This window comes from Martes martes (assembly GCF_963455335.1).
Source record: "Martes martes genome assembly, chromosome: 4".
Lineage (NCBI taxonomy): Eukaryota > Metazoa > Chordata > Mammalia > Carnivora > Mustelidae > Martes > Martes martes.
The window spans coordinates 171919673-171932091 of record NC_137891.1 but is presented as its reverse complement, the minus strand read 5'-3'; the positions used below and the strand labels follow the sequence as shown (position 1 = coordinate 171932091).

The 12419-nt window shown below is 51.3% G+C and overlaps 1 protein-coding gene across 3 annotated transcripts in view; it reads left to right on the top strand.

Annotated features, from left to right (window-relative positions):
- Nucleotides 1-12148, top strand: part of RPS6KA1 (ribosomal protein S6 kinase A1) — a 38465-nt gene extending 26317 nt beyond the window's left edge. For all 3 annotated transcript variants that reach the window (XM_080801286.1, XM_080801287.1, XM_080801285.1), the window contains 6 exons: nt 234-392; nt 8948-9109; nt 9355-9431; nt 9662-9779; nt 10701-10838; nt 11179-12148. In XM_080801286.1, the coding sequence (XP_080657412.1) occupies nt 234-392; nt 8948-9109; nt 9355-9431; nt 9662-9779; nt 10701-10838; nt 11179-11301 (777 nt within the window). In that variant the 3' untranslated portion in view covers nt 11302-12148. The remainder of the gene's footprint in view (nt 1-233; nt 393-8947; nt 9110-9354; nt 9432-9661; nt 9780-10700; nt 10839-11178) is intronic.
- The last annotated feature ends 271 nt before the right edge of the window (nt 12149-12419 follow it).

The following is a 12419-nucleotide window of genomic DNA, read 5'->3' as shown; positions in this document are numbered from 1 at the left end:
AGACTCAGGCATTCTCTGACTGCTTTCCTGCCCCTTGGGGGACCAGTGCCAATATCCTCCTGTCTGGGGAGGACAGGGGCCCGGAGAAGTGAAGGCCCCGCGAGGGCCACTGAAGCACAGAGTAGAACACGTGTCTGAGGCTCCTGTCCTTCTTCCCCGGCCTGGTGAACGGGTAACCAAGGGGTCCAGGCCTGGCATGGAGGGGAGGGCCCTGACACTGAGCTCTCTGGCAGGTGTACGATGATGGCAAGCATGTGTATCTGGTGACAGAGCTGATGCGGGGCGGGGAGCTGCTAGACAAGATCCTGCGGCAGAAATTCTTCTCCGAGCGGGAGGCCAGCTTTGTCCTGCACACTATCAGCAAAACTGTGGAGTATCTGCACTCCCAAGGGGTAAGTCTGGGGTGGGGGACAGCCAGTGGGGGTGGCGGGCTGCCAAGGGTCTCACCGTCAGTAGAGTGCGTGAGCCACGGGCTGGCCCAGGCAGTAGCCGTCTTCAGGCAGCCAGCCAGAGGGGAGAAAAGGGATGGTGGGTGGGTAAGTAGACGGATGTAAGGAAGGGAAGGAGGGAGACATGAGGCCAGATGGTGAAAAGGAATGTTTACACAGTACTTGCTGTGTGCCAGGCACCATGCTGAGTGCTTTCCTTACATTATCTCAATTGCTTTTCACAACAACCCTGTGAGGTAGGTGCTGTTATTGGCCCCACTTCGCAGGGAAGAAGAGCAAGGCTCAGAGATGTGAGGTCACTCGCCCAAGGTCACACAGCAGGGAAGAATAGAGCCGGAGTGTCCCACTGAGGAGTGAGGTTGGGGAGCTGCAGGTAGGGTGTGGGTTTTTCTGTGAGGAAGCAGCCGGGTCAGCCGGGAGCTGAATCTGGTTGTGGGTTCCGCTGCTAGGACAGAGGAACTGGATGCAGGAGGAGATGCTGCTGGAAAGACAGCAGGTGCTCGAGAAGTGTTTGTCCAAACCACACGATGTGGCCTTCATCATTGCATGGGGTGGAGGTAGAAAATTTCCTGTGGTGTGAATAGAAGCTGAGAACAGAGTTAGCATGAGTTTCTGTCTGGACGAGACAAGGTTTTGGGGTGCTTCCAGTCACACAGCATGGGGGTTAAGAAGGCAGGTTCTGGAATCCGAGGATTGGCTGTGTCCAAGTACTGTGTGTACAGCTGGGAAGGCCTCTCACTTGTGAGCCGTTTCCTCCTCTGCGAGCTCAGGGTACCCGGAGCGGCCACCTCGCTGCACTGGGAAGGTGCCATGGGCCAGGTAGCCCCGCAGGAAATGCTGCACTGGGAGGAATAGGGCCAGATCATGGCTGTGGCTTTTTTTTTTTTAATAATAAATTATTAATTTATTATCAAAAATTTTAAACATATACAAAACCATGAGAAAAAAGTATAATGAACCTCCAGATACCCATCACCCAGATTAAAGAATTGTTGAGATTTTTATCTCTCTTTTTCCCTCTTTCTCTCCCTCTCTTTCTTCTTTCTTCTCTTTTCCTTCCTTCTTTCTTCCTTCCCTCTCTTTTTCTGTCGTTGCTGAAGAATTTCTCCCACCCTTTTATTGAGGAAAACGTTCAAATCTGTAGAAAAGTTAAAAGAATCTTATAGTGAAAACCATTTCCCTTCTAGAGTCATCAAATCTTAACAGTCTGCCACATTTTTTTGAATCTTTGTTTCTGTCTTTGTCTCTCTCTCTCTATCCTTGTCTCTGCATGTAAATGTATATTTTTACAGGTGCATTTGAAAGGAAGTTACAGACATTATGACACTTGACCCATAAATCCCTATAATTAAAGTATTTTAAAGCATATCTCAGAACTCATATTATCTTATCTCTAAAATATCTTATCTCTAAAAAAGATATTTTCTTTCATAACAACTCTCAAAATTAACAATTACTCGTGTTCACATGCTACCTAGTCAATAGGTACATTTCTCTATTGTCTTTTCAAAGAATCTTTTTGCCATTATTATACTGGAATCACAATCTCTGGGAGATTTACACTTTTCATTCACTTTTTAAATCCCTTAAGTCTCTTTTTAAAAACGGAGATAAAATTTGCATACAGTAGGTCTTAAGTGTAAACCTGATGACTTTTTTTTTTAAGATTTTATTTATTTATTTGATAGAGAGACACAACCAGAGAGGGAACACAAGCAGGGGCAGTGGGAGAGGGAGAAGCAGGCTTCCTGCCCAGCAGGGAGCCCCATGTGGGGCTCCATCCCAGGACCCTGGGATCATAACCTGAGCCGAAGGCAGAGGCTTTAACCCATTGAGCCACCCAGGCACCCAGGCAGACGCTTAACGACTGAGCCACCCCGGCTCCCCAAACCTGATGACTTTGTTGAATGTATACATCCACATAACGTCTGTAGTAAAACCTCCCTTTTTTATGCAATTGACTAGTTGAAGAGATCAATTCTGGGAAATGTCCCACATTCTGAATGTGTGTTTGCTTCCTTATGGCATCATTTTTTTAAAATATTGTTTTGTTTTAAGATTTTAATTATTTTTGAGAGAGAGAGTGTGTGAGCAGAGGGAGAAGCAGGATCCCCCCTGAATGGGGAGCCCAACTCAGGACTCTATCCCAGGACCTGAGATCATGACCTGAGCCAAAGGCAGACGCTTTACCGACTGAGCCACCCAGGCTCCCTATGGCATCATTTTCATTGTTTTTTTATTGCTTCTATTCTTCTATTTCTAAAGTCTCTTTTTTTTTCTGCCAGACTGTAATTAATTGTAATTAATGCCCCACCCCTCTCCGGGCCACCAGTAGGCCAGAGCACCATTCCCGCATGCAGGCGCCCCTATTTCTAAAGTCTTAATCATATCCTGCTTTAACTTCTTTTCCGAAGCAAGGAGTTAGAAAACACTTCATGGGAGGTGTGGTGTATACTTGATATGGCATCACACCCTGAGCCCAGCGTCAGTGGGTGAGCCTGGCGGGGTGTTGTAAAGACCCCCACCAACCTTCTGTGCAGTGTTTTCATCCTCTCAGGATCTTCGCCTGCATCAGTCATTTCGCTGGGGTTTGCAAAAATGGCAGTGTCGGATTCCATCTAGTTTATGAGGGGGGGTTCTTTTGTAAAAGAAAAAAAAAAAATCAGAGCTTCACTTTGGTTACCACATGTACTGACCGTTTTAATGGTCATGTTTGAAGTGGTTTGGGCTTTTGAAATGGCCAGTGCAAATAGACTAATATTTAAATATGTCAGGTCAGATAGTAAATGTTTCCTTTTCCTGTTTTGTTCTCAAGTGAGTACTAGTTAAAGTCACCCCCAAGAAGGTTTAGAAGATAGAGCCAAAGCAGTGAGTTTCCAGTGGGTCAAGCTCAAAGCAAGGAAGGACTTTCTAGAGCAAGAGCTGCCTTCTCTACCAGGGGTGTATAAACTCCAAGTACAGACAGCTGCGTGGGGGGCGTGGCATGGGAGAACGTTGTCTCTTTCCCAGTGCCTCGAGTCTGTGGGTCTCTGAAGTTTCTGGCCCTTTCCAAATACCAGGGGAGATGAGGAGGAAATGGGAAACTCGCACTGAGGTATTTGGAGGGAGATTCTTTGAGCTGATTATGAACTGGCAGTATCTGTGGTCTAGAGGCTGGGACTCTCCTAAGGGGGATGGAAAGGGGATAACCAGCAACAGGGTCCCCTGGGATTTTCTATATGTTTTAATGTTATCTTTTTACTGAAGTAGGACATAAACACGAATCCTAACGTACAAGTCAGTAAATTTTCCAAAAGTGAACTGCCCACATAATCAGCACCCAGATCAAGAATCAAAGCTTTTCCAGTTTCCCCAAATGTGTTAATATCCCTGCCAGTCCCTGCCCCCTTCCCAGGGATGACCCTTCTAAGCTGACTGCTGACAGCTTCGATTCATTTTGCCTGCCTTTGAATTTCACGTGCACACCCTCTGTCGTATCCGGCTCCCACCACATCACACACTGTCCTGCACGTGGTTGTGTGGCCGATGCTCCCTGATCCTCATTGCCGTGTAACTTCCACTGTGTGAAGAGACAATGCTTTTATGGTCCCTTCTGCTGCTAATGGACCTTGGGTTGTTATCAGTGTTTGACAATGACGAGTAAATAATGCTGCTGTGATGTAGCACTTGTCTTTTGGTGACCACACATGTGCGTTGTGACACTGTGTGCACGCCTAGCAGCGGACCCTCCGGGTTGCAGTGTGTGTGTGTGTGTGTGTATGTGTTCATCTGTAGTAGGTGATGCCAGGCAGTTCGTCGAAGCTCTTTTGCCCACTTACAGTCCCTCCAGAGCATGCGGGAGTTCGGGTCCTTGCCGATGCTCGGGCTTTTGCAGGGCTGTAATCCCAGCCCTTCCGGTAGACTAGACGGGGAGGGCTTTCTCATGGCAGTTTTCATTTGCATTTCCCTGGTGACCAGTGAAGTTGAGCCCCTCTTTGTGTGTTTATTGCCACTTTGGACAGCCTCTTTCATGAAATGCCTGTTCAAGTCCTATGCTTATTTTTAAAAATTGGGTTGTCTATCTTTTTCATCTTATTTGCGAGAGTTCTTTGTGGAACACATGGAACCCTTTTAAGCCCAGCTTCCCTCCTGCTGCCTCCAGAAGGGCCCACTGTGCCCGGGGGAGCCTGTTTGAAAAGTCAGTAGAGAGTGACACTTTGGCTTCTCTGTTTGACCGATGATTTGCATAGAAGAACTTCACTTCTGTGTGTGTGTATGTGTGTGAGTGTGTGGCTGGTCCCAGGCGCCTAAACGCACATCCTCCAGTGATGGGGACCGCGACAGACGTGTGGCTGCTAATAGTAGCCACATAGCAGTTCCCACAAGCTGGACAGAGTTCTTTTTTTTTTTTTTTAAGATTTATTTATTTATTTATTTGACAGATAGAGAGAGAGAGAGACAGCAAGAGAGGGAACGCAAGCAGGGGGAGTGGGAGAGGGAAAAGCAGGCTTCCCGCTGAGCAGGGAGCCCGATGCAGGGCTTGATCCGAGGACCCTGGGATCATGACCTGAGCTGAAGGCAGACACTTAACTACTGAGCCATCCAGGCGCCCCCTGAGTTCTAAGCACTTTACTTATCAACTCACTTAATTGTTCCAACAGACAATTGGAAGTTGGGTAATGTCATTATGCCCATTTTATAAGTGAGGGAGCTGAGGCTCTGGGAGTAAGTAAAAGTCTCCTCGCTAATCTGGCTTCCTGGTCCTCTAGTTCCTCCTTATTGTCCTTTAATCTTTAAGTGCTTCTTTTTTCTTTTTTTTTTTTTAAAGATTTTATTTGTTTGACAGAGTGCGAGCACACAAGCAGGGGAAATGGCAGGCAGAGGGAGAAGCAGGCTCCACGCCAAGCAAGGAGCCTGATGCGGGACTCGATCCCACGACCCCAGGATCATGACCTGGGCCGAAGCTAGACACTTAACCTGAGCTGCCCAGGTGATCCTTTAAGTGCTTCTTAACAAGCATGCACCGTATCTGAACGTCCAGCACGGTGGTGGCTTCGGCCCTGGGAGTGCTGGAGTTACAGGGCCATTTCCCAAGCCCGGTGCTAAATATTCCTGGTACATAACTCATATGCTCCTTCCTCCCTCAGCACCATCACCAGCCCCATTTTCCAGGTGAGAAAATTGAGGTCTAGAAAGGGTAAGTGACATGCCCAAGATCACACAGGCTGTTAAAGCCAGGATTCGCACTCTGGCCTTACCGAAATCCCAGCTCTGCCCGAGGCCACAGCCTGTGGCTCCTCAGTGGCTACATTTGACTGCGTACATATTTTGTTTGGTCTGCAGGCAGTGGGGTGGTTTTTTTGCTTTGGATTTGGTTGAGTTGGGTAGTTTGGCTCCTTTTGAAACCTGGGCCTAAGGTGCTGTGCGGGGACTGTGGGCTGGAGTAGGTCAGGTCGCAGCTGCCCCTTTAGACTGGTTGGCCTGGCTCCCCCTCTCCCCGCACACACACACCCGGAGTGGGGGGATGACATCAGAATCAGCGGGGGTGGGGGGCTTCCTGCCATAGTGAGCCACCATCACCTGGAGGAGTTTGGGGGCAGGATAATGATCAAAAACTTCCATATCCCGGTTTTCCAAAAGTGTCATCTGTGTCACACCACCTGCAAAGACTGTGGAATTAAGGTCCAAGCCGGGTTCAAGTTCCACCTCTGTTTTTTACTTGCATGAGCAAGTCCATTCTCTTCTCATAGCCCTGGTTTCCTTCTCTGGGGAACAGGGCCAGCAGTCCCTGCCCTGTGCGCTGACCTAGGTATAACCGGAAGCACCGCCCCCCCCCCCCCCCCCCCCCCCCCGCGCCGTGAGTGAGCTCATGGGCAGGAGAGTTCTTTGGAAACCAGGAAGATCACTCATACTGGGTAGTCAGTGTCTTCAGCCCGGCTGAGTGTCCCTGACTCCTGGGAAGTTTGGCTGGGCCCTCCTCAGGGAAGAGTCTACGTTTGTGGGGTCTGGCTCTGTCTTTAGGCCATATGATTGGATTAGGAAGGACAGAGTCCTAGGAGCTGGTCAGGCACGGCCCAGTCAGGGGCTGCCCAAGAGCTTGGCTACAACTCACAGGTGTCGTCCAGACCCCCCTGCCGGTGCAGCCCTCTCCTCCTTATCTCACTGTTCCCTCTGTGGACGTGGACTGTCCTGGGCCAAGTCTACCCTCCAGCCTACCCGCCCCACAGGCATCTGCTAGAGGGCTTGGGGCTCGACTGGGATTATGAAGGGGCCGTCTCATAAAGCCAGCTAATCTGTGAGAGTAACCTCACCTGCAAGGTCTCCGTGTGTTTCAGAGGCAGGTTTGTTCGTTCATTGCACACAGTTCACTTCACCCTTGCTCAGTGCTGGAGGTGAGCAGCCGTTCCACAGACAGACATGGTTATTTATGGTCGAAGGAACCTCCATTGGCCTGAGCTTAGGACAAGTGAGAGGTTGTCGTGGACAATGAGGCTGCAGTGGATAACCGAGTCTCCTACACCGGGATGGGGACTTCGGGCTTTGTCCTGCAGGTAGTAGGGAGCCACTGAAGGTTTTTGAGAACACCTTTTTAGTTCATGGGAGAAGGAGCAAGAGGGTGAGACTGAGTATGTTGTGGGATGTGTTGGGTTCAAGGGTCTATGGAACATTCAGTGGTTGCTATCTGGTAAGCAGCTATATGATTCTGGACTCAGGAAGGTTCTAGGCTAGGGTCTGCGATCTGAGAGTTGTCGATAATTAGGTAACCGAGGAGTGGCTCTACACAGAACCCTGCAGAGGGAGGGAGGAGAATGGAAAGAGGAGTGGGTCAGCCCTCAGACCTCAGAGGAGCAGGGGGTCACCAGAGGAATCATTTGCTTTGGCCTCAGTGGTAAGTGTCATTCAGGCAACAGGCTCCTCGAATACCTGCTGCGTGCTAGGAACTATTGTAAATGTTGAGATACAGCAGTGAATGAAAAACTCATGAAACTTACATTCCAGTGGCTGGATTCAGAAAAACAATTAAGTACATATTATGTCAAATGGAGGTAAATGCTATGGGTAAACATAAAGCAGGGTGAGGAGACTAAGGGGTACTGGTTGGTATTTGCTATTTTATATGGAATGGTCCAGGGAATTCCTCACTGATAAGGTAACATTTGAGCAGGGACCTGAAAGAAACAAGAGAATGGGCCAGGCAGATGCCTGAGGCAGGAATGTTCCTAAAAGTGGGAACAGTGAGTGCAAAGGTCCTGAGGCAGGAGTGTGCTTGGCATGTTGAAGGAAGTGCAAAGAGACTGGTGTTGCTGAAGCTGTGAGCAAGGAGGAGGGTGCTAGAGGACAACAAAGTGCAAGAGATGTGGGTGAGGGGCAGGGGAAAGATCAGGTGGGGCCATGTAGCCTTCGTAAGGACTTTGTAAGGACTCTTAAAAGGGGAAGCCTTGGAGGGGTTCCAGCCAGGATGACATGATCTGACTTACATTTAACAGGATCACTCTGGCTGATGTATGTATGTATGTATGTATGTATTTAAAAGATTATTTATTTGATTATTTCTTTGAAAGAAAGAGAGAGCTTGCGAACAAGCAGGGGAGCTGCAGAGGGAGAGGGAGAAGCAGGCTCCCCACCAAGCAGGGAGCCCCACATGAGGCTCAATTCCAGGACCCTGGGGTCATGACCCAAGCAGAAGGCGTATGCTTAACAGACTGAGCCACCCAGGCGCCCCTGGCTGCTGTATTTACAACAGACTGTAGGGGGCAGGGGAGAAGCAGGGAGACCAGTGGAGGTGGTTGCTGTAATACAGGGGAGGAATGATAGTGTCCCTGGTAGAGATCAGTGTGCTGCCAGTAGAGGGGTTGAAAAGGGTTTGGGCTCTGGATATATTTCAGTAGTAGAGACAGCAGAGCTTGCTGATGCCTTGATTGAGGAACGTAAGGAAAAAAAAGGAATCGAAGGGGTGCCTGGGTGGCTCAGTTGGTTAAGCATCTGCCTTTGACTCAGGTCATGATCCCAGGTTCCTGGGATCGAGCCCCAAGTCTGGCTCCCTGCTCTGCGGGAGGCCTGCTTCTCCTTCTGCCTGCTGCTCTCCCTGCTTGTGCCCTTTCTCTGTCAAAGAAATAAATAAAATCTTCAAAAATTAAAAAAAAAAAACACACCCAAAGAGAGTAAAAAAAGAGGAATTGAGGAGGACTCAGGATTTTGACCCAAGCCATGGGAAACATTGACGGAGTTGTCTTTGGGAAAAACTGTGATGAGCACATAAGAGGGGAGAAGGCAGAAAAAGCAGAGTCTGGTGTGGACACGGGTGAAATTAGGGCTGCCTCGCAGGCATCCACACGAAATTCAGGTCAGTGGTACCCTTAGCACCAAGGGCCCCATTTCAGCCCCTTCCCTTCCTTTCAGATTCTGGGTCCTTCTGTCCCTCTCTGAGCCTGTCTTCCTCCCTCTCTCATCCCTGGCAGTTGACCTGGGTCACTGGCAGCCTGCCCACACTGAGAACTGACCAGACCTTCTGCCCCTAGGTTGTTCATAGGGACCTTAAGCCCAGCAACATCCTGTACGTGGACGAGTCTGGGAACCCCGAATGCCTGCGCATCTGTGACTTTGGCTTTGCCAAGCAGCTGCGGGCTGAGAATGGGCTCCTCATGACACCTTGCTACACTGCCAACTTTGTGGCACCTGAGGTGAGTTGTGCCAGCCTCCTCACCTGCGAGGGGAAGGGGGCCTGGCACAGGAGGCCTTGTGCCCCTTTTACGGAGGCCCCACATGGTCCAGGATTCCAGTCTGTATGGTCTTGGCTTCAGTGCCCAGGGAGGATCCAGCCCATGGTTGGGATCCTTGTCCTACCCTGGGGAGCAACCCGCAAGCATCTGGGGCCACTTGCCACCGCCCCAGACTAACCACCCTCCCCTGCTTTCCTTGCTGCCAGGTGCTGAAACGCCAGGGCTATGATGAAGGCTGCGACATCTGGAGCCTGGGCATTTTGTTGTACACCATGCTGGCGGGGTGAGCGTCCCCTCTCCCCTGCCCCTTCCTCCAACCCCAGTGCACAGGCAGGGCTGGTGCTTGGCTGATGGAAGAGACACAGCCCCACCTCAGGAAGGTCTGAAGATAGGGACGTGGCCCTGCCCTGGGGAGCACCCAGTCTGAAGGGAGAAACACAGCTCCCTACCCCCACCCCGAGCCCAGGATGGGGGCCAGAGGCTTTGGCCAAACTTTTCTGGACTTCTCTCCAGATACACTCCATTTGCCAATGGACCCAGTGACACACCAGAGGAAATCCTGACCCGGATCGGCAGTGGGAAGTTCACCCTGAGTGGGGGAAATTGGAACACGGTGTCAGAGACGGCCAAGGTGAGTCCATGAGGCCCAGCTCATTTGCAGTGGGGAGGCAGGGTCCCATCCCGGGTCTTTTTAGCAGTTCGTGAATAGGTAATCTGCAATCTCGTTTCCGCAAGCGGAATGTTCCACAAATCCCTGTTGCTGTACTTCTCCAAGTGGAAGATAGCCAGGCAGACTGCCTTCCTTCCTTGTTTGGACAACCTGGTGACCATTCACGGCCCTTCCCATGTTCTGAGCCCTGCGTGGGGGGGCAGAAGGCTGTGTAATCACAGCCCTTGCCTTGTGGGAACTTGGTGTGGGAGGAGATATAGGCTTGCATACAAGGAATAGAGATGCCACCCCACAGAGATAGGCAAGTCCTCCTCCAGGACTGCAGGCGTTGGAGGCATGGAGCAGAGCTACTGACCATGTCAAGCAGAGAGGCCTTCTCAGAGGAGGCAACATTTGAGCTCTCAGTATTACCAAGCTTCCAGCTATGGGAGCCTCTGTGCCAGACAAAGGATTGAGCCCTTAATAAATAGTACCTCAAATCAGCCTTACAAGGCAGATAGTGTCATTCTCCCTCTTTCTCAGAGGAGAAACTAAGGCTCAAAACATGGAAGTAATTTGCCCAGGATACTCAGTCGATCAGCAGAAGAGTTCAAGTTTTGAACCCGAGTCTACCTGATCTCAACCTTAGGTTCTCCTCACCTTCCTTCATGGCTTCTAGAAGGTGAAAGAGAAGGGAAAGAACATTCCAGGAAGAAGTCCCAAAGAAGGGCCTGTGCTTGGGGAGGCCTTGGAGTGATGTGGAAAGTGGATTACAGGGGCTGCTGGAAGGGTTCAGGCTGAAGATGGTGGGAGATGATGGAAGTTGGCCACTTGCCCATTTCTCATCAGAGGAACCCAGGTGTGTGTTCCTCCCAGCAACCCTCTTGTTTGTCATGCCCCCAGGACCTGGTGTCCAAGATGCTGCATGTGGACCCCCACCAGCGCCTCACAGCTAAACAGGTGCTGCAGCACCCGTGGATCACCCAGAAAGACAAGCTCCCGCAGAGCCAGCTGTCCCACCAGGACCTGCAGCTGGTGAAGGTATGGCCACTCCGGGCTACTGGGCCTCTGGTGGCCCAGGCCAGGGTTCCGTGGGCCAGAACCTGGGTGGTGTAGCCTACAGATGCCATATCTAGATCTGCCCTTAGGGAGCCCCAGTCTAATACGCAAGGATGTCGTTGGTCCTCTGGGGGACATAGGCTCTGACCTCTGAAGCCTCCAGTCTGATGGAGGAGGCAGGAGGACAACCATGACGGACCACCAAGGCTGGCTTGGCAGGGGATTGGGCGGGTGTGGAACACAGAGCAGCTAGGGAACACGTGTTCCCGTTCCCACCTGCACCCCCAACTGTTGTGATCTGACCTCCCACCTTCTCTCCCAGGGAGCCATGGCAGCCACCTATTCTGCACTCAACAGCTCCAAGCCCACCCCTCAGCTGAAGCCCATTGAATCATCGATCCTGGCCCAGCGGCGGGTGAGGAAGCTGCCATCCACCACCCTGTGAGAGGCCACAGCGTTCCGGCCGCAGGGCGGTGCTAGCTTGATGGAGGTGGCATACTTCCCAGATGGAGCAGGCCTGAGTCCCAGGGCCAGAGGGAGCGGAGCCCCGAGGGGCCCAGGAAGCAGCTAGCCCAGGTCACCCCCACTGAGGGTGTGAGAAGTGCCTTCTCCTTTCCTGGGATGGACTCTTCTCGGCTCATGCTCTGCTGGTTGAAATCAGTTCACTGTACAAACTCATCTTTTTTTAAGGAAAAAATGGCATCAAACGCCATGGATTTTTTTACAAGATCCATTTGCCTTTCCGGGAGCGAAAATAGTCAGTGCGGCCCCAGGAGGGGCACTGCATCACACCAGGGCTCTCTGCGGCAGAGAATCCTTAGAGCTTTGGCATCTACCCCGGGGCCCCCCACGAAGGGCCATCCGTAGCCATCTGCACATACCTCCAAGGCAGTCCAGCACCACCTTCTAGAGCCCTCGGCTGTTTAGCGGAACTTGCTCTACTCACGGTCAGCTCCTTTTCCGTTCTGTTCTGCTGGGGGGCGGCGGGGTCAGTCTAAACCTCTTCCTGCTAGAAGAGAGGACCAGGACCCTGTGACCCGCAGCTCAGGCACCAGCATCTACACCGGCCCCGCCAGGGGGTTCCCTGCAGGGAGATTGGGCAGCCCCAGGAGGAGGACCCAGAAAGCACTTTTGGGCTGACTCGTGTTGGAGTCTGCTCCGGACAGAGTTCACGAGAGGCCTGTGGGACGGGCTGAGAGACGCAGGGGCTCTTTTTCATTTCTTCCTCAGCTGGTTACTCAGGGTTCATCTGTCCATGGCCTTTCTAATAAACTTGCAGTTGAGTTGAAGCACGCTTGCCTCTGCTTTTCATCCCTGAACTTCCCCTCTCTGCTACTGGGTGTCGAGGACTTTGGCAGCAGCAAGAAATGGACCAGGGCCAATGAGCCCAGCTGCTTGGAGCTCAGGTCGTTTGGGGAGCACGTGGGAGTCCCACCAGCCCCTTCCTACACATCTCTGCCAGGGGATTCCGTTATGGTATTAATAAGATTAATAAGAGTAATAGTATTATTAGCCACCAGTGACCAAGTACCAGGCACTGTGCCTGGGCCTTACGTGTGTATC